This window comes from Stigmatopora nigra, chromosome 19 (genome assembly GCF_051989575.1).
Source record: "Stigmatopora nigra isolate UIUO_SnigA chromosome 19, RoL_Snig_1.1, whole genome shotgun sequence".
Lineage (NCBI taxonomy): Eukaryota > Metazoa > Chordata > Actinopteri > Syngnathiformes > Syngnathidae > Stigmatopora > Stigmatopora nigra.
Window position 1 is genome coordinate 2,475,110 of NC_135526.1, and position 19,341 is coordinate 2,494,450.

Sequence of the window (19,341 nt, forward strand, 5' to 3'; positions counted from 1 at the left end):
TCCCCACCCCTCATCTCTGTCAGTGACAGTCACTCACTTGCTGCGCAGAGAGAGCCCTTGGCCGTGGAGCCCGAGCCGATCCGCTACAAGAGGAGTGCATGTGGTGCGCCGGGGAGCACGAATGGACCCAGATCGAACATGCATTGACACTGCGTGAGCCCCCATCAAAGCCCCGTAATTATTTGCCATGCAGCTATCATGCGCGCAAGAACGCCCATGTCACCTTACTGACGTCATGCAGAAGGCAAATTGAGGACACTCCAGCAGGGCGGGGAGGGCTTTGGTCTCCGCGTGCCCGGGTGAAGGGGGCTTTGCAGCATTGGAGAAATATGACACTGTACACATGGTTGATATAAAGCCAAAGCGATGATCTATTATCACTGTACAATGGTGTCATTTAGCAGAACAAGAACGGATTTGACAGCTGGCTTCCAACAAAGATCTCTTTATATAAACGATAACAGCAGCTATAAAAAGGGTATTTTGTATTTTAATTCAATATTGTTCATCTGAGACCCGTATTACTACGAGAAATAATCAAAGTCGGTCAAAAAGGTGCGTTTTAAGTGTTTCACCACATTTCCCATAATGCATTGGTATTTGAATGGATACATTTCCCATGGTGCAACGTCCCGGAAGTAACAGTCTGACGTAGAACGATGCGAAGGTAAACAAAAACTTCTCATTCCTCATTTGGTGTCTTTGTTCAAGTAATAAGCAACATTACTAAATCATTATCCAAATTTTGTGTCTATTGTCAAATCCTACATGCAATTACCCGTCGTTGTTGTGATAATGTTAAGAAAAACAACCGATCCTTCGATATAACTTTATCTTCTCAGTTGCTATATGTATTGCTATAGTATTATGTATCATGTCGGCCTCACACTTTTACGGTCGAGGGTTTGATCCCAGGTGGTTCCTCACTGTATAAGGGGATGCATGCGTGGGTTTCCTCCCACATACCAAAAAACATGCAAGGTAGGCTGGTTGAACACTCTAAATTGCCCTTGGTTTCCTTGCAGCCTGGGATTCGCTGTCCACTGAAAAGTGCTGATTTTATTTCTTGGCGTGTATCTTACAAGAGTGAGCCGACGACCATGCGACGACGGTCCACTGTTGGAAGAGCAGGAGACTGAGGGACAGCGGCAGCTTCACGGCCTCCTACTGCGGCAACTCCACACCCAAGTTGACTTTGACAGGTGACAAAAGGGCATGGACCCAAAACATTATGGCCGTGTTAAAATTGTCAACCCTCGAATTAACAGATGTGTGGCCAAAAAAAGAAGTTTCGCACCAGCGGCACTCTACAAGCCATTCGGTGAGCAGGTGTCCGGCGTGCGGAGCTTGTCTCAGTTCCGGGAACTGCAAGATGATGAGCAGGGGGTGGCCAGTCTGCGAGAGATGGGCCTCACTGAGCCTGAGATTCAGCTATGGCAAAGTCGGGATGATTCAGATGTACCCGAACAGGTCATTGTTTGGGAATCATTGCTTATTTAGGTTTCTGAAGCGTGGCAAATTTTGGAAGATGTTTTATTATTACTGTGATTTTTTTTTTTCCTACAGGGCCGTGGCGTTTGCGCGGCCCCCGGCGTCAAGCGTCAACGCCTGCAGGCCATTCGTGACAAGATGGCGGCAAGGGCAGAGCTTTTGGCCCGGCCTCAGCGCTTCGCAGCCAGCCAGCCACTTTCCCGTCGTGAGATGGAAATCGAGCAGGCACTTTTCCAGGGCAATGACCGCCAGAGTTTCCTCACTTCTCTCTACCATCGAGGTGAGGAGATCAATGTCACTGCCCTTTTGGAAGAATTAGATAGGCTACGGTTTGAGAAAATACCAATTTTTCTCTTCCCTCCAGATAAAAATAACCAAGACAGCTTGCAGGGGCTGGCACCAACAAATCCAATTGACACACTCTATAGAGATCTTCTGAGCGAGTCGACTGTAGATGGAGAAGCTCCATCTGAGCCATCACATAGCCCACCAAAGGAAAGCCACAACCAATCAGAAGAAGTCTCACCTGAAATGCCGGAGCGTCCCAGCACGACTCGACTTGAGATCGGCCGGCCAATTGGCAGCCTACGTGGGCCGGAGGGTTCCGAAACGGGGCAGCCGCTGTCCATTACCGGGCGACTGGATGCTGTGACGGACCAAGATATCCGGGACAACCGGGAAAGTGAGGAGGAGATCCGCAGCATCCCGAGATTCCGGAACTATGAGCCTGGAAAAGCCTCCAAAGTATGGCCAGAGATGTCTCTTATACGTCAGGTATTGCTAGTGTTTACTTGTACTCATGGTGGATTTTCCTCCCAAGGTTATATGCGTCAAGAACTTGAGCCCACAGGCGACGGTGGCCCAGCTGGTGGCCCTGTTTTCCAGGTTCGAGGGGACCGGAAGCAGCCCCCCGCTGTTGTACCGCCTCCTGACTGGACGTATGAAGGGTCAGGCTTTCGTCACTCTGCCAGGTTAGAATGCACCCGCTGCTTAAAAACTGGATGTTAAATGTACTGTTTATTTATTTGTATGGTTTTTTTTTGTGTTGGTATATGGAGACACTGAAACAGCCCAGAATGCTTTGCAGCTTCTCCATGGTTACCGGTTGTTAGGGAAACCTTTGGTGCTGGAGTTTGGCCGCCAGCGAAAAGAGGCCGAGCGACAGGATGAGAAGACGTGAAAAGTAAACACAAACTTTACACCACTAATTTAAGCTGACAGTTGCTTTCTTTTATTTTTTATAATACTGTTGTTGTATGTGATTTTTGTTGTTATAGTTTTTAATTAAATAGACATTTTTGACTCATTGTTTTGAGGCATTTGAGTTGAATGTTTATCATATTCTAAAATATATTTTCTGAATTGAGATTGACAAAAATATGGAGAATTTAATTAATATAACTAAATATAATGTCTAAATAATCTAAAAAAAACATTTTGGACAAAGCAATATTTTTTGGTGTATTTTCTTTATTTTGAACGCTAGGTGGCAATATTATTCATTTCATTTATTTATGAATCATTTTGTAATAATACCACGACATAGCACAATTCCATCATGCCAATGAGACGCCAAATCTGTTTTGTCCCCCCCCCCCCCCCCCCCCCAAAAATGTACATGCATCCTTGTCAATGGCACTAAATCTCAACCTGATTGAGCAACATCTTTGTTCTTAGTAGAATTGCTGTAGGATTATAAAACACCCCAATTAGTTTCTGGTGAATGGGTCTGGTTAAAGAGCTGCAGGCCAGCGGCTCAGGTTTTTGTGCTCCCCCCCGCTGGCCTGGAATCTGGGGAATTTAGATTAAGCCTTCATTGTTCTAGATCATGATTTTAATATGAAATACAGTAAAAGTCACAAAGTGAGAATGGTCAACTTCCTAAACGTTTGAATTCAAGATTCCTTTCTTCTTTTATCCTTTTCCATGTATATTTTCCCTTATAACATAAAGCACAAGTAACAAAGCAGTATTAGGGCTCCATTTATATTGACAAAAATACCAGTTTGGAACTCATTTTCAATGACATCATCACACATAGATTGATTCTATGGTTGGTTTTACTGCCTTGTAACTCCAAACACTGCTTCGAGGCAGCGTTTCCGCCCTTTCAATCCTGACAGGGCTTTCCATTTGCTGGACGTGGCTTGGATAAGCCAACGGCACGACATCTTTCGTCACGTGAGGGTAGTTGGTCACCACATAGGGAAAGTCATCCCGACGTCCTCTGCACTCTTTCCACTGGCAGAAAGATGAAACCAGTAAACTGCCACCCATTATGGAGGCCAATTCAGCAAAAATTCCCAAGTAGATACATTCACCCAACTCTAATTTTAAAACACCAGGCCTGCGGGGGGTGAAATAGGTGGAGATCACCCTGTGGGCCGACCATGAGACAGACACCAGGGTCAAGAAGCCGGCGACTAGGACGAAGCATCCGGCCGATCCCACCATCCTCCTTTTAGACGATTTGAAGCCCTGCATCCAGACAGTGCACTTCATCCCAATGACGGCGAGGACCAAGCCAAAAGTGGAGAGAGCCAGCGAGATCACCATGAGTATTCGGGAAACTTGAACGTAATTGGGCAGATCCAGGATGGCGCCGAAAGCTTTGCAGGTGAAGAGTCCGTCCACCATGGGTATGCATTCCATCCAGAGGCCTCTCATTCTGCTAAAGGACTTTAAAGTCTTGTTGTCCATCACTGAGACTTCCCAAAAGGGGAGCACTGTGCAAATCAGGCTGGCCACTAAGCCCATCAGGCTTAGGAAGAAGCCACTCAACTCCAAAACGATTTTTCCCATTGCGATTCAATACTTTTATGGCTGAAAAGTAGCAAAGGGGATAGTGAGCACACATACATCATAGCTAACAGTAGAGTACCAACAGTTTGAAGTACATACACTTACTTTTTTAGAGTGTGTCCAGAATCGACAACAGAAGAAGTGTTAAAAATAAAATCATTCTCCTCTCTTTCTCCCACTTTGTTTTGAGATGAAAGCTTTTGATATTTCTTTGCTTTATTGCCTCATCATCACAGGCAGCATTTCATTTTTTTCCCTACAATTAAACATAGGTTTCCAACACATAAAAGGTTATGTGTGTTGATTTCCAAATTGACTTTGGTAATACATCATATTCTTATTTTGCAATTACTCTGTGGCATCAAAGCCAAAACGGATGGGGGTCTACATGTAACAGTTTATTTGACTGTGTTATTGATCGAATTTGCTTAAGCGTGTTGTTGTTTGTTTTGAGTTTGTAGGTCAGGTACTGCTCTATAACTGGACTTTAATGTGTACTTGACTTTTATAATTTAGGTCATGGAAGTACTTTACTGAAACCAATTGGAGAGCAGGAACACAGTACTCAAAATAAGTAAAAAGGGCTCAATTTATCTCCCAAAATCACCTAAACATAAGGCTTCTACAGGTATGAACTAGCAACTTTATCTCTAGAATTGCCTATTATACATATCTAGTATACTATATCTACAGAGCCTCTTTTTGATCTAACAGTTCTGTTAATGTAAAGGATCAATGAGAAAAGTAACCAAACACATTCATATAAGAAATAGGAAACCGTTTATTTAGTCCGTAAAAAAAAAAAAATCTCAGTCTGTAACTTTAACATCACACATATCCTGTAACGTCATAGCCTGCTGCTACTGGTTTCCCATGTACTGTACCAAGACTCCCATTACCGGTGGGAACCAGTGTCTGTCCCCGACTGTTCACATTCATGCCTCCCATTTGCAAGTTGGTGGTATTCCGTGTCGCTGGTAGACCACCCGCTGGGTACGGGTATCCCCCGCCATGCCACCTCCCCGGACCTCCTCCGCCCTCCTGGCCCTCGCAGAAGGATGCCGATAGCATAACACCGCCCATGATGGAAAGCAAAGCTGAGATGATCCCCAAGTAGAGGCAATCCCCCAAATCGAACTTGAGAGTGGCAGGCAAATTGGGATTGTAGAAATTCTGGATCACCTTATTAGTCGTCCATGAAACAGGCACCAGTGTCATAAACCCTGCGGCCAGGAAAAAGCATCCGGCCACGCCCGCCACTCGTTTCTTGACCTCCGCTGATTCCTCCAGGCAAACGGTGCACTGCATCCCAAGGACCGCAATGGCCAGGCCCAAGGTGGACAGCACCAGGGAGACCACCATGAGGGCCCGAGACGCTTGCAGGTCGGACGACAGAGCCAGGATAGAGTTGAATGTCTCACACTGAAAGGCCCCGGTGCTTTGGGTAACGCATTCCATCCACAAGCCTTTCACCGTGCCTGAGGCTGTTACTATATTGGAGCCTACGTGCGCCGTGTTCTCCCAGTATGGGAGCACCGTGGACACCAGGCTCCCCAGTAAGCCCAGCAGACCAAGAAAGAAGCCCGCTAGCTCAAGAGCCGCGGACACCATTGCGTTCCAACAGTCTTGGGGAGGACTCTAACCAGGGGAAAGGGAATATATACACTGTTAGATGACCACACGCAAAATAAATGGTAGGTCAGTGACTAGAGTCTAATTGGAGAGCAAGCCATTTAAGATCCTGTTTAAATGATAAGTAATATCTTGTAGTTAACAGCAATACCTCAAAATTGTTGCAGTGTAATCTCATTTTTTTACTAAGTGAGACATTACAATGGATTGATTGTTCAAACCGGATGGTGTTGTTGTTATATAAAGTCTACAAGTGTATATTATGTTTTTCTTTAAACCTTTCAATGTGTTTATTGTTTGACAGAATTTAATGCACTTTTTCAATTGAAGATTTTATAGATTTTGTCAATTGAGGTCTTCATACTTCACATCATTTTAATCACTTCTCTGATACAGCAACAATATACGGTACATCACAACTAAAACAATTTTGGCTTTCTTGTTGCCAGATAAACATTTTTTAAGTGGTAAAAGAGCAGAAAATAAACATTACTCACATTGCAAACTGAGTGAAGAAATCCTTATCCCAGTTGATTAATCAAACTTCAACATTATTACATGTTACAACATTACACTAAAAGTAACCTTTTAAGACTTTGAATGGATTTCCAGAGGCAGGTGGATTTGAAAGGCAAAACAATGGAGGTGTGTGTGTGTGTGTGTGTGCGTGTGTGTTCATCCTCATCCGATGCCGGGCGCCGCCGTCCGGGCCGTCACCTCCTGTCAAACACACGCGACAGTTAATCATTCTCTCATCGGCCAAAGAAAACAACCTTTGCCATCCTTCCTCTGTTCGCTGTATTCCTGCCCTCACGCGGTGCTGTAATGGGATTAGAAAAAAAGCGGAATAATCCCAGCGTGGTGCTGCGTTGCTGCCCAGTGCAACGTCCATTGGTCGAACACACTGAGGCCTTTATTGGGAAATGGAACAGAAGGAGTTATTATATATGAAAATAGGCCATTAAAATACAAGAGTCAACATCTTTTTTTTATTGACTAAGATAGTACCACTAAAATATCTGTTCCTGTGTTGGCCAGATAATATTACATTTTAGAAAATTTGAAATTCTGCCTTTTTTATTAAACAAAATGCACATATAAACGTCTTGCATGTCCCTTTAAATATTTGGCTTTGAATTATTACCAGTAATCTTTATACTTTTATTTTGTGTCGCAATTTATTTAGCTTTTAACCTTGTAAACTACTTAACAAAAATGAATATACAGTATACTTACTATAGTATTCGTCGTCTTGGGGTTTTCTGACCCCTAGTGAATGTTTTGTGAAAGTGCACAACAATGACATCACTTTCCAATGTCCAATCAGGTCTTTTTAAATCACACCGGCTCGGAAGTGGATGATGCAAAATTCGCAGAAAAATTGCAATCCCAGTTTTGGTAAAAAAGTGATTGTATATAGCATTAAAGATCATCGCGCGTGAATTTCTTTTTTTAGTGCATTTACACTAGTCACGAAGTAATGAAATTATAAATAAGTTTGCTTTGACATGGGCATCTAGTGTATGTTTCTGTCATTGCCAGGTTTGCAAACACCAAACTCCTTTCCAAATGTATTTTCTTTAAGAATAACTTGTTTTCCAGAACCATATATATTAATTTTACACAACTTTATGCCTATTAATTATAAATATCAATTCAGATTTTCAGATCGGCATGTGTTTCATACCATAATGGGATCTACATTTTCCAAAATTGACACACGTGTATGTGTTTATTTCGGATGATCTAAATTCCACGATGCATCGATGAAGATGGTGAGTGACGACATAATCTATTGTGTTATTTGTTATTGTGTAAATGTTTCCTTATTTTGAGATCACCGAATGATGCTATGGTGTCAATAAACCAAAAATGTATTGAGAGTAAAGTTAAAATTGATGTATTCTATCTAAAAAGTGGGGATTGTTTAAAAACCACACGTTTTTAAATGGCCTTTCTCCGTTAATAGGAAGAGGAGGGTAGGGTAGGGGGTAGCTTGTAGTCATCTCATCCGTCCCACAGGAGGCTCTGCTTCCCCGGCCCCCTTTGTTCCGTGTCGCCGGTAAGCGGTTCAGTCGGTTACGGGGAGGCTGCGCTATCCCCCCTCATCCACAACAACAAAACATCGCAGAGAGAATCGAAAAGACAAGGGCTAGAAAAAAGGAGGAAATCAGATGAAGACGGGGGGAGGCATTTCCAGAAGATAACAAGAGACAAAAGTTGCTTCTGATGCGTTCGATGTTGCGGGGGCGAGTCGGACATGCGTTTTGCGGAGTGCGAAAACGACACCTCGATGGGAGATTAACAGCGGCTTTTACGGCTCGCTTTTTTTAGGGAAACTGGGTGCTAAGCGCTCCTACAGATCAACGCGGCGGACTCTCCCTTTTCCCACCCTGAGCATCCATATTTGCATCCCCCCAGCCCAGGGAGTGGCATCCTCCCTTTTCCCTGGAAGGAATATTCCAAGTGGACCCTTGTGACTCAGCGTGAGTATCTACTGTGGCTTTTTTGTGGTCCTTTGTTGAATGAGAGTATGCTTTTTCTTGACTTGCTTGCCGCAGTCAGTGCTTTAAAACAGATGCATTTTTTTGTGAAAGTGCGCATTGTGAACCCCTTTTCCCATGCAACCTCCACAGCATTATCAGGTGCAGGCCCTAAGATGGTGGAGGCGTTCATATGGATGGATCAATTAGCATCATCTTTGACCTATTTAATATCCATGCATGTGTCAATCATAGCTGCATGCCACAATGTGATGGACAGTGGGGTTGGTTGTCACATGGTCATGCTGATATTTGGCCGTGGGATATCCTTGCAAAGGTTTTGGTAGAGCAATGTGTTTGTTATTAGACTTGAAATTAGAGAAGCACTGCAGTGCAATGCTCAGAGACGCTTGTAATGTTGCAGCAACCTCATTGAAGGAATTAGGAAGGCTCAGTTGATGGATAACTTATATTTTAAGTAGAGAAATTAGTAGATATACCAAATTATAATGGCTTAAATGCTTAAATGTCCAATTTTCAACAGGCTAACATTGCTTACATGAGAAAACCATTTTATGATGTAAAAATGAAGCCAATATTTATTTGACTCAAAGTCGATGATCTCGAGAAATTGCATTGGTTAATGCGTCAGCCTTACAGCTCTGAGGTTGAGGGTTCAAACCCCCGGTGAGTTCAGACCTTCCTATGGGAAGTTTGCATGTTCTTCATTGGCTTGCGTGGTTATTCTCTGGGTAGGCTGGTTGAATGGTCTAAATAAGGGTATGAGATATGCTCTAGCACCCTCCCTTGTGGGAAGTTTGCATGTTCTTCATTGGCTTGCGTGGTTATTCCCTGGGTAAGCTGGTCGAATGGTCTAAATAAGGGTATGACATATGCTCTAGCACCCTCCCTTGTGTGAGGATAAGTAGTACAGAAAACGAATGAATGTAAAATTGTCTTATTAAATGCAATATAAAAATTCCTGACGACTGTTTCACTTCAGCTTTGTTGGTTTTCCTCAATTCTGCTAACATTTTCTGTGTTTAATTCCAGCTGTAAAACATGGACAGAGACAGTCACCACTCCTTGGCTTAGTGCCTTCACTACTAGCCTTCACAGCCTATTTTTATTCCCCAAATCATGAACATGCTTAAGACCAGTGGGTTAAAGATCCCCGGGCGTGGGCCCAAACATTCCAGCCCAATGGGAAGGAGCGGAACATCAAGCTCCCCTGTGCCCCCCAAAGACAGTAAGTGATTTCCTCTTTCTTTTGCCTAGAAGAAAAACATCTGTGGGGCTCTTTTAAAAAAAAAAAAAAACAACTGACTCATAGTGCAATTTCACAGAGTACACACAGAAACTACTGTCTTCTCAGTTCATCCATCCAGAGGTCATGTTTGTTTCCTCTTAGTTTAAATGACATCACGCAATGACTATCCACAATCAGGAATGAAAAAAAAGATAATCTCACAAAAGGCCGCACATCTGTTCACCGCTTGTGATCTGTGTGCTACTACGATTTAAACAAACTAACTAAAATGGCCTGAATAGTGCAAATGACTACTTTGTATATTATATGTCACTTAAAATTAAAAAAAATGTTTTCCAAAAAAGTATATTGGTGGATAATATCACTCACCTATTGGATTCAGAGTACATAGTATTTGGGCAACAATATCAATGATCAATAGTTTTTCAAATATCTTTTATGAATGAATTTCAATGAAAAAATAACTATATTTATATAAAATGCCATTTAGGGAGAAAATGCATGGGTCACTTCTTATTGATTTCGAGTCAATTCTTTTTTATTCTGGGGCATTCTTGAGTAACTTTCTGCAAAATCCAAGTAATTTCCTGTTTTTTTACAAGGGAATTTCCTTGAGAAACAATCTCTGTTTACGGCCTGATGTAAAAGCATTTTTTTTAGAGTTTTCTTACTATTCCAATGAGTTCCAACTGTCATTCCAATGGAATTTCAGAAAAAGTAAAACATGTTCCCATATAAGCAGTGGCTGGAGATAAACAGTTTGAAAACATCTGGTTGATACCACCACACTGGATCAGTCCACACAAGCTAAGTTTATTTATAGAAAAGAAAACAGGAAATGGCAAACATTTATCCGCCAGCAAGTAGTCCGTCCTCTGGCTGGGCCCACATTTGTGTTGCTATGGCGACTTGAGGGGGGTTCGAGTAAAAAGCCAGCCAATGTAGAGCGAGGACTGGCTACACAAGCCTCCACTTTGACCATTGTGCTGAGGCTCTGTGAAAACCCACCATTCATCCCCCATCTAGCACAATGAAGTCTCCACACTAGTTCCTCCGCCTCCCAACCAACGTTGGCAGCAAACACACCTCTCGGACGGCCTCGGTTATTTACGACCGCTTCAAATGCACAGATGGAAAAGGCCCTAGCTTTAGGATGAAGTCATTTACAATGGATTGAATGTATATTTTGTGCAGGTGTCACTATTGTGTCATTCCTTATTTGCGTTTAAGAAGAGCTCTGTGGTAATGAATCAAAAGAAACACTAGGATCCATTTTTTTTTTATTTCACAGCTTTAAATTAGTTCTTTTTTTCTCACCAAGTGCTCACTTTTAGGTCAGAAAAAAATGATTTAGACCTTTAAAAGCTATAGAAATAAACTAAGATATTTCACAATGGTGTTTCACAATGATAGACGTCCAAATCCATTTACTACCTTAAAAAATGCTTTGGAAAAATGAATGCCCCAATTAAAAAGAATCAATTTCAGGCATGAATCTCTGAGTTATTCATATGTTCCAAAATTTTCAGTAAAATCAGTGCAACTTGGCTATTTTTTTCCTAAACTTTCCCGGTCACATTGTTTATAAAGTTTGCCCAGCCAGTTCATGTAACCGATATTTGAGGGAGGAATTTTTCCCAACTTTCTTAGCTCTTTTGTCATAAAAATGTCTCGCCCCCCCAAGTGGCTTCTTCAAATGTTGATGAGTGACTTTTCACTGCACAACGGTAACATATGGCAGCAATTGGGGCATAAAGCTACAGCAATGGGGCCATGAAGCCTCGAGCAGGTCTTCAAGTCGGGCGGGGTCTTATGGAGAGGCCACCAATTCACGCACACGCGAATCATAGCCCATGTGTGTGTGAGAACGACGGGTTTAATCGCAGATGCGCCTGGCTTTGCTGACCCACTTTTCCGGTGCCAATTAGTGTCCGGCCACACAATCTGCATTTCCATGCCGCACGCTGACACACACACACACACACGCAACTCGTCTTTTTGTCTGGCACAACACGGTTAAAGGGAACGGAAAGACGACAGTCTCACAATGTCACCAGTTTTTTTTCGAGATATGGATGCTTATCGTACTTTGTCCCCCCTCCCAGGTGCTCCGGCCAAACCCGGCACACCGCCCAAAGTGTCCGAAGAGGGCGACGAGGTGGCAGGTGACTACACGGTGGGCGAGCAAGTGTGGGTAAACGGCGTGAAACCCGGGGTCATCGCCTACCTGGGAGAGACTCAATTTGCCCCGGGCCAATGGGCCGGAGTTATCCTCAACGAACTTCTGGGCAAGAACGATGGCTCGGTGGGCGGAGTTCGCTACTTTGAGTGCCAACCCTTGCAGGGTATCTTCACCCGACCCTCAAAGCTGACTCGACAGCCGGCGGCCGATAGCAGCGATGGCCTCTCCGCCGAGTCGCTCTGCCTCCATAATCAGACCCTCATGGCGCAGCGGGCAACGGTACCCCTTCGAGAAAGTTTTCTCAACAGCGCCGTCAAGACGGGAAACGAGTCCGGCTCCAACATGTCGGATAGTGGATCCGTGAAGAAAGGCGGTGGTGATAAGGATCTCAAGACTGGTGATCGGGTTTTGGTGAGTGTACATATTTGGCTTTGTCTTCAGAAAAATAGTGTTAAGTGAATATTTATGTGAATTTAAGTGAATATGACAAGTTAACATAAATATTACCATTTGGTATACAAGTGTGCTCAACATGACTCAAATGTACTTATGTTACATATATTTTTATTATTATTCATCTTTATGGTATGCTCATATTTTTGTTTTTAAAATGTTCAAAACGCTATTAAATTGTATGAATAAAACTACTACACTCTGGTTATGGCCCAAAATACTCAACTCTAAATTTCATACTACACATTTGATAATCCCTTTATTCGCTCTTAAGTTATCATGAAATTCCATTTAGGAACTGAATAATAGACTCCGCCTTCTATAGGTTTGCCCTATTAGCAGAGGTGACTATAGAACATGTACAAGGCAATTTTTTTCACGTATTTCTGGTCAGGTGGGAGGCTCCAAGATGGGTGCCATCCGTTACATTGGGGAGACGGACTTCGCCAAGGGCGAGTGGTGCGGCGTGGAGCTGGACGAGCCTCTGGGGAAGAATGACGGCGCCGTGGCAGGCACCAGGTTTGAATCCCATGACCAGCTTTTGCATTCATTTCCATGGGAAGACTGAATAATTCGACATGGCGCCACCATGTGTGCAGATATTTCCAGTGTCTCCCCAAGTTTGGGCTTTTTGCACCCATCCACAAGGTGATCCGGATCGGATTCCCATCCACCAGCCCAGCCAAGGCCAAAAAGAGCAAGCGCATGGCCATGGGCGTGTCATCGCTGGCCCACAGCCCCAGCAGCTCGTCCATCAGCTCCGTCAGCTCGGTGGCCTCGTCGGTGGGCGGAAGGCCCAGCCGCGCCGGACTGGTGAGATCACGGCTCGTAGATTTTTTTGATGCTGACAAAGCACACGTGTCGTCAGAAATAATCAAACGGGGTAGACGTGCCATTGATTATTTGGCTTTGACCGGTTTACGCCCTTTTTTTTATTTTTTACTTTGCTTGATTGCTTGGCAGCCCTCGTCATCCTCTTTATTTGCCGTCTGTATTGGAGATGGCTTCGTAAGCAAAAACACTCGCTGTGAGTGATGGTTGAGACTCTCTCTGTGATAAAGCATCATTGATTTTGTTGAAAAATACCTGCAAGTGCACGTATGACAGTCAATGAAAAAATAGAAAGGTCATATACTATTGTAGGACTAATACATTATTATCTTTGTGTTAAAAAAAACTATGAATGTGTTTTAATATTATTATCATTTTTAATTTGAGTTATTGATAAGGGTCCCAATACACAATTATATTTTAAAATAAGATATTATATTAAAAATAAGAATAATATTTTAATATTGAAAGTATCCATTTTCTTTCATAGTTTAAAAAACAAGTTTGCAGCCTCTATCATTGTTTCACATTTTATCTGTTATAATAAATCATCATTTCAAAGAAAAATGATCACATCTTTGTGTGCTAATGATGCACAAACAAACTATTTCAGCAATGGTTACTTCAGTTGTTGTATTTTAGACAAAAACAAAATCACCATGATTCATTCATTTAGATAAATACACCCATCATATTAAATCATCATTAAATATTATTTTGTATTTTAAAAATGGTTGTATGTGAAACATTTCCACCCAAATACTTTTCAACAACTTTTCTGTATTCACCTGTATATTCTGTTTGGTCCTTCAAGCTAACAGAGACGTCATCCCGCTACGCCCGCAAGATCTCCGGCACGACCGCCCTTCAGGAGGCGTTGAAGGAGAAGCAGCAGCACATCGAGCAACTTCTGGCCGAGCGTGACCTGGAACGTGCCGACATGGCCAAAGCCACCAGCCGCATCTGTGAAGTGGAGAAAGAACTCTGTTCCCTCAAATCGCAGCACATACAAGTAAGAACATTCACAGACTCGGGCAAAACCTTATAAGGGAGCCATCCAATGTGAGCCCATGTCCTTCACAGTACATTTCCGAGAATGAAGGTGCCCTGCAGCAAGTCACCACCGCCTTGGCAGGTGTGCAAAAAGCCAAGGTAGAGCTCGCCAATCAGCTGGAAGAGGAGAAAAGGTAGGATTCCCTGTTATTAACCAAAAACAAGAGAGTGGTAATTATGACTATTATCAACTGTGAATGTGCTCTTATTGCTTTCAGGAAAGTGGAGGATCTTCAATTCCGAGTGGAGGAGGAATCCATCACTAAAGGAGACTTAGAGGTAATACAAATGTTTCTTGTAACTTGGAAAAATTCCCCCCCAAAAAACGTCCTACACTTTCTTCTTTTAAGAAAAAAAAGTCATATTTTCAGGGTTGGTTTACTGACCAAAGTTGTCCAAAGTATTCCTTATAAGGGCCATAGTAGGTGCATACCGATGAGATTTCGTCTGCCATATAAGGTAGTGGATTTCTGACAATTCTGATGTTAGAGCAATTTTTTATTGTGTGTAGTCCCATGTTGCTAAAACAGGTGGCGCACAAAGACAATGGCTCTTGTAGAAGGGAGCTGGTGACCTTTAAAAAATAAAAATACGTGTTTGACACGTGAGGGGACATTGGATTCATTGGAAAGGCCGCAGACGACCGTTTGAAAAAACTTTGCTCTTAGTAGATAAAGGAGGGAGATATATGTCATGCTGACCATGGAAATTGCTTTTTTTTGTGCATTGACAACATATCTCTGAGGTGATTGTCTTATTGTACCATCACATATTTCTTGGCAGAGATAAGGAAGCAGGTTGTTTATTCTATGTTTTCCTCCACTGATTGATTAGATGCTGATACTTACAAAGTCAAGTTTTGAGTTTCCATCAAATTGATGAGTGTGGCTTAACAAATGATTTTATCAAACCAGATTAATGTCTTATTAAGAACTCCATGTGTGAAGAAAATCCCTCAAAAGTCATTGTTTAAGTTTAATTTAGGTGCAGTAAAGTATGTTTTTGCCAACAGGGAAGACGCAAGTGTGACTCTGCATTCTTCAGGGTAAGAGGAAGGTGACCATTTCTTTCTTTTCTTTCTTTTTTTTCTTATTAAGACATGATCTTTTTTGGGGATGCTGCTTAATAATCTTTAAAAACACTTTGCTCTTCTTCCTGGTGTGCTGTGATGTCTTCGATTCAAATCCAGTAGTGGCTTGCGAAGTTAGAAACGGTTAATGATCTTCTTGTTTTGAATGGAAGGACGCTTGTTCTTTAGATGATCCGGCTATGGATGCACTCTTTTCACAATTTTCACTCTTTCATTTGGCACGTCACAGTCATAATCCTATAGGAAATGTTGGGATGTACGTACATCCAGGCAGGGAGCCGAACAAACATTCCGTGGTGGTCTGCATAGGAATGTATTTATAAATATTGCAAACATTTCTGTGTCGTTTTTTTTTTTTTTTAACATAGCAAACCACGGTGGAGGAGCAGAGTCGCATTGTACAGTTGGAGGAAGAGCTCACCCGGACCAAGGCTGAGGTGGAAAGTCTGAGAGATCGGTTGCCGGGGGGCCGTGACGGCCTCAACCCAGAACTGGGCTCCTCTGGTGGCCCGGCGGCGTTCGACTCCGACATGACAGCAGCGTTGGTGAAAAGCCAGAGGGAAGCAGAGGAGTTGAGAATTTTGGTGGAAAAGCAGAACCAGGAGGTCTCTGAATTGAAGATAAAGGTCCAGCAGGCTACTAAGGAGAACATGGAGATGATGGATACCTGGAAGGTAGTCGGCCAATCACAGGGCATAAAAAAAAAAAAATCAATAGTTGCTTTCTCACTTTTCCTTTTCTGCGCAGTCTAAATTCGACTCGTTAGTAAGCGAGCACCAGCAGTCCCTGGAGGAGCTGAAGGCCTCGTTCTGCAGCGATCCATCTGGGCCAGAGGACCGAGAGCCGGCTACTCAGGAGCTACGTGCCAACTTGGAGGGTCTGAAAATGGAGCACCAGCTGGAAGTGGAGAACCTGAAGGCTAAATATACAATTGAAGCAGCCATCCTCACCAAAGAACGAGAGGACCTCGCCGCTCGCCTCCGGGAGGCTGAGAAAGGCGCCGGCGGACATTCCTCAGAAGAGGCTGCCGATAAATTAAGGAGGGCCGAGAAGAAGCTGGCGGAGATGGAGGCGCTTACGCGAGAGCGTGACAGAAGCGCTCGTGAGTTGAAGGAACGACTAGAGAGTTCCGAGAGCGAGACGTCAGATTGCAGGGTGGAAATGAAGAAGCTGCAGGAGGAGCTGAGGGTGACGGCCAACCAGTTGCGGGTCCTGCAAAACCATCGCGATGCTAATGTGAGCACCAAGAAGCAACAATGGCTTCTGCTGTCTGATTGGTTGTCGTTTAACACTTTGTTTTGCCAGGTGATTGAGGATAACCAACTTTCAGATGACAAGGGAAAATTCAAGCAGAATATGGAAGGTAGGACTTTATTTTATAGTCTGTTTACCAGCAAAGCCACTTGTGCTGTAAACTGTCATCTTTTTTTTCAGAAACCTTGGAAAAACTCCTGAAACGGGAAAAAGAGGTTTCCACTCTTACCTGCCAAGTTGAAGCCCTTAAATCTCAAATCGCAGGTCAGAAATGCAAACTAGAAGACAACATTTTCTCTTCAAAGCTAGAGTTCTATTCTCGATTTTCCTTTTTTTTTTTTTTAATGGCAGTTCTGGAGGGCAAAGTTCGAATGGGGGAAAGAAGAGCTGAATCCCTCACTCGGGAGAAGATACGTCTAGAAGCAGAGCTAGAATCCATGACCAGGAAGTCTCATGATGCATCAGGGCAGCTACTCAGCATCAGCCAGGACCTCTTGAAGAAAGAAGGGTATATTGGATTTATAAACTCAGTCCTAATGATCCCCAAATTCTTTTCCATTACACATGTGTCTTTTATTTTTTATTTTTTATTTTTACAACAGAAGCTTAAATGAGTTGAGGGTTTTACTCCTGGAGTCACGTCGACACTCTCGTGAGTTGGACAAAGACCTGAACCGGGAGGTCCGTAAGGCGGAGTGGAAGGTAAAGGAGCAAAAACTGCAAGATGACATTAAGACGCTGCGTGACAAACTCCTAATGCTGGTGAGGAACCCAAGACAACAATTGACCAATATAGAGCCATTTCTCAATGACTTCAATGTTTTTCTCCTACTTCAGGGCCGCGAGAAATTCTCCCCGGACCACCGCCGTCACTCCATGCTGGACCCCTCGGCTCTGGACTCAGAAGTTACCCGACTACGCCAACAGCTACTCAGCACTGAAGACGCGTTGAGGACGGCCTTGGAGCACAACCAGCAAGTGGATCAGCTAGTGCAAGCGATGGGTAAACATCCAGAAAAAAGCCCGGTAATGTCACCTAAAATCAATTTGACATGGGATGAACATCCTCAGAAGGAAAATATCAAATAAATACTTTGTTTCATATATTTCAGATGCACGGAGCGCATAAATCGGCAAATGGAATACACCATCAAGAGCCCAGCAGCACTCAGGAAGTCTGTATCATTTTAATTGACATTTTCAAAGATGTAATTATGATACTAATATTTCTCTTCTTTGGGGACGGAACAGGGTTTTCAGGAGGAGCACTGACACGACCTGAGAAAGCCTCAATTGGGGCTAGCGGAGGAACATCTATCTTTCTACAGATGAAGTACTGTAATGTAAACATCTGGCGGAATTGCCAATCTGCAAAGGCAACATTTTCTTTTTGTTTTACAAAAGAAAGCATGCCTTGAATCCAAGAATTTACCATTGGAAGACTTTTGTGATTCTATTATTTGCTACTTTGAAATGATCTACCGGGTGACACTTAAGGCTAACAACGAGATCCCCGTGTGGTTTGATGAATTCGGGTCGGAAGGGTTAAACCATTAACGGGTATTAATCGGTGGACATTGAAGTGTAAACATGGACACCAAGGTACGATCAATGTCTAGATTCTCATTATTATGCAGAAGCCCATCAAAAAGCACTAGGCATTTTTTAAATAGAAACCAACAAAAGGTAGGGAAACTGTTTTGAACCTGTTCTGGCTACAGAAAGACAACAAAGTAAGATAGATAGCCATGATTGGACTTCCATTGGTACAGAGGCCACTATGTATGCCCAGATTTGTTATCAGACTGATATAACTGATCAACACTGAGCCCCTACTTCCCCACACCTCAAAGAAATTACAACATTGGTCCAAATCTTTCTCCCCGGTGATAATATAAGTTGAACACCTAGATAACTGGTTAACAATTTACTTGTTGTAAATGCAGACATACACCAAGGGAAGGTTAGAGTGTCCATATCAAGGTTCACCCCTAAAAAAATGGCATGGTTCCCAAGTAAAAAAAAAAACAAAAGACTATCAATTAAGAGTACAGGTTGATTCTTGAAGACTAACAGCCACACAGTCAATAAAGAATCCAACATTATAAGGTGGAAAAGAGGGCATCGGTGGCGAATGTTTGTACCCAAAGGTGCCCCATTTTTATCGATAATTGCACACAAGAACATATGGTTAAGCTACTGTCTGTACCTGTTCTAGGGCAAAATAAGCATGGGTAAATGTACAAAAGAAGGTACCACTACAACAAGACATTGTGCCTTCTCAGTCCTGCAGCACAAAAAGTATGTTCCTAAAATGTAAACAGAACTCTTAAAAGTGGTGGTAGAAGACTGTTGTTCTCCAAACCTATTAAGATTCTGAGGTACTGTCTTTACCAAGGAAGCTCCTCAATATTTAGAAATCAAGGTTCCAAAGGCAGGACCTTCACCAGTTATATCCCAGTGACAAACATTTACCCCGACTTTGGTGGTGCAGGAACAAAAATAGCAAGACTGGCAGTTTCTTGGGCTCAAATTTGCCAGCATCCAACATCATCCGACTGCTGTCTCTAGTTACTCTCTGTAGTCCTATCTGGTACTGTATCAGGAATAGACATAAGGATTCCTGCCACAATGCATTCTGAGATTGACATATTAAACATTTACAACCCAGTTTTCTTCTGGCTGGTTCTTCTTCATATACACAAGTACTTAAATGCAGCAAGATGGTATATCTTGTAGTACATATTGTTTATGCACACCATGTAGCACACACTATCTATATATGTATGTATGTATGTGT

General features: G+C 42.9%; 4 protein-coding genes across 6 annotated transcripts; 2 read left to right on the forward strand and 2 right to left on the reverse strand.

Moving 5' to 3' along the window:
- The first annotated feature begins 34 nt into the window (after positions 1–34).
- Positions 35–3,085, forward strand: rbm41 (RNA binding motif protein 41). The gene is made up of 7 exons (XM_077741463.1): positions 35–667; positions 1,086–1,202; positions 1,269–1,470; positions 1,567–1,771; positions 1,856–2,235; positions 2,312–2,462; positions 2,550–3,085. The coding sequence occupies exons 1-7, from the start codon at positions 660–662 to the stop codon at positions 2,669–2,671; spliced, it is 1,185 nt and encodes a 394-aa protein (XP_077597589.1). The 5' UTR covers positions 35–659; the 3' UTR covers positions 2,672–3,085.
- Positions 3,086–3,522: 437 nt separating this feature from the next.
- Positions 3,523–4,293, reverse strand: LOC144212903 (claudin-7-like). The gene has a single exon (XM_077741096.1). It carries the CDS (start codon positions 4,291–4,293, stop codon positions 3,523–3,525), a length of 771 nt encoding a protein of 256 aa, XP_077597222.1.
- Positions 4,294–5,050: 757 nt separating this feature from the next.
- LOC144213155 (claudin-14-like) lies at positions 5,051–7,036 on the reverse strand. The gene is made up of 2 exons (XM_077741464.1): positions 6,423–7,036; positions 5,051–5,931 (listed from the first exon to the last, which is right to left on the reverse strand). The coding sequence occupies exon 2, from the start codon at positions 5,902–5,904 to the stop codon at positions 5,122–5,124; it is 783 nt and encodes a 260-aa protein (XP_077597590.1). The 5' UTR covers positions 5,905–5,931; positions 6,423–7,036; the 3' UTR covers positions 5,051–5,121.
- A 282-nt stretch (positions 7,037–7,318) lies between these two features.
- clip2 (CAP-GLY domain containing linker protein 2) lies at positions 7,319–18,069 on the forward strand. Of its 3 annotated transcripts, XM_077739832.1 has the most exons (19): positions 7,319–7,700; positions 8,260–8,411; positions 9,462–9,657; positions 11,784–12,271; positions 12,708–12,832; positions 12,913–13,126; positions 13,959–14,156; positions 14,228–14,331; positions 14,416–14,476; positions 15,210–15,242; positions 15,656–15,961; positions 16,035–16,523; positions 16,593–16,650; positions 16,722–16,805; positions 16,893–17,049; positions 17,144–17,303; positions 17,379–17,567; positions 17,654–17,716; positions 17,793–18,069. In XM_077739832.1, exons 3-19 carry the CDS (start codon positions 9,549–9,551, stop codon positions 17,811–17,813), a joined length of 2,859 nt encoding a protein of 952 aa, XP_077595958.1. In that variant the 5' UTR covers positions 7,319–7,700; positions 8,260–8,411; positions 9,462–9,548; the 3' UTR covers positions 17,814–18,069. The 3 variants fall into 3 exon arrangements, with proteins under 3 accessions (XP_077595958.1, XP_077595956.1, XP_077595959.1); XM_077739830.1 differs by lacking the exon at positions 7,319–7,700 and having other exon boundaries at positions 7,931–8,411; XM_077739833.1 differs by lacking the exons at positions 7,319–7,700; positions 15,210–15,242 and having other exon boundaries at positions 7,931–8,411.
- Positions 18,070–19,341: the final 1,272 nt, after the last annotated feature.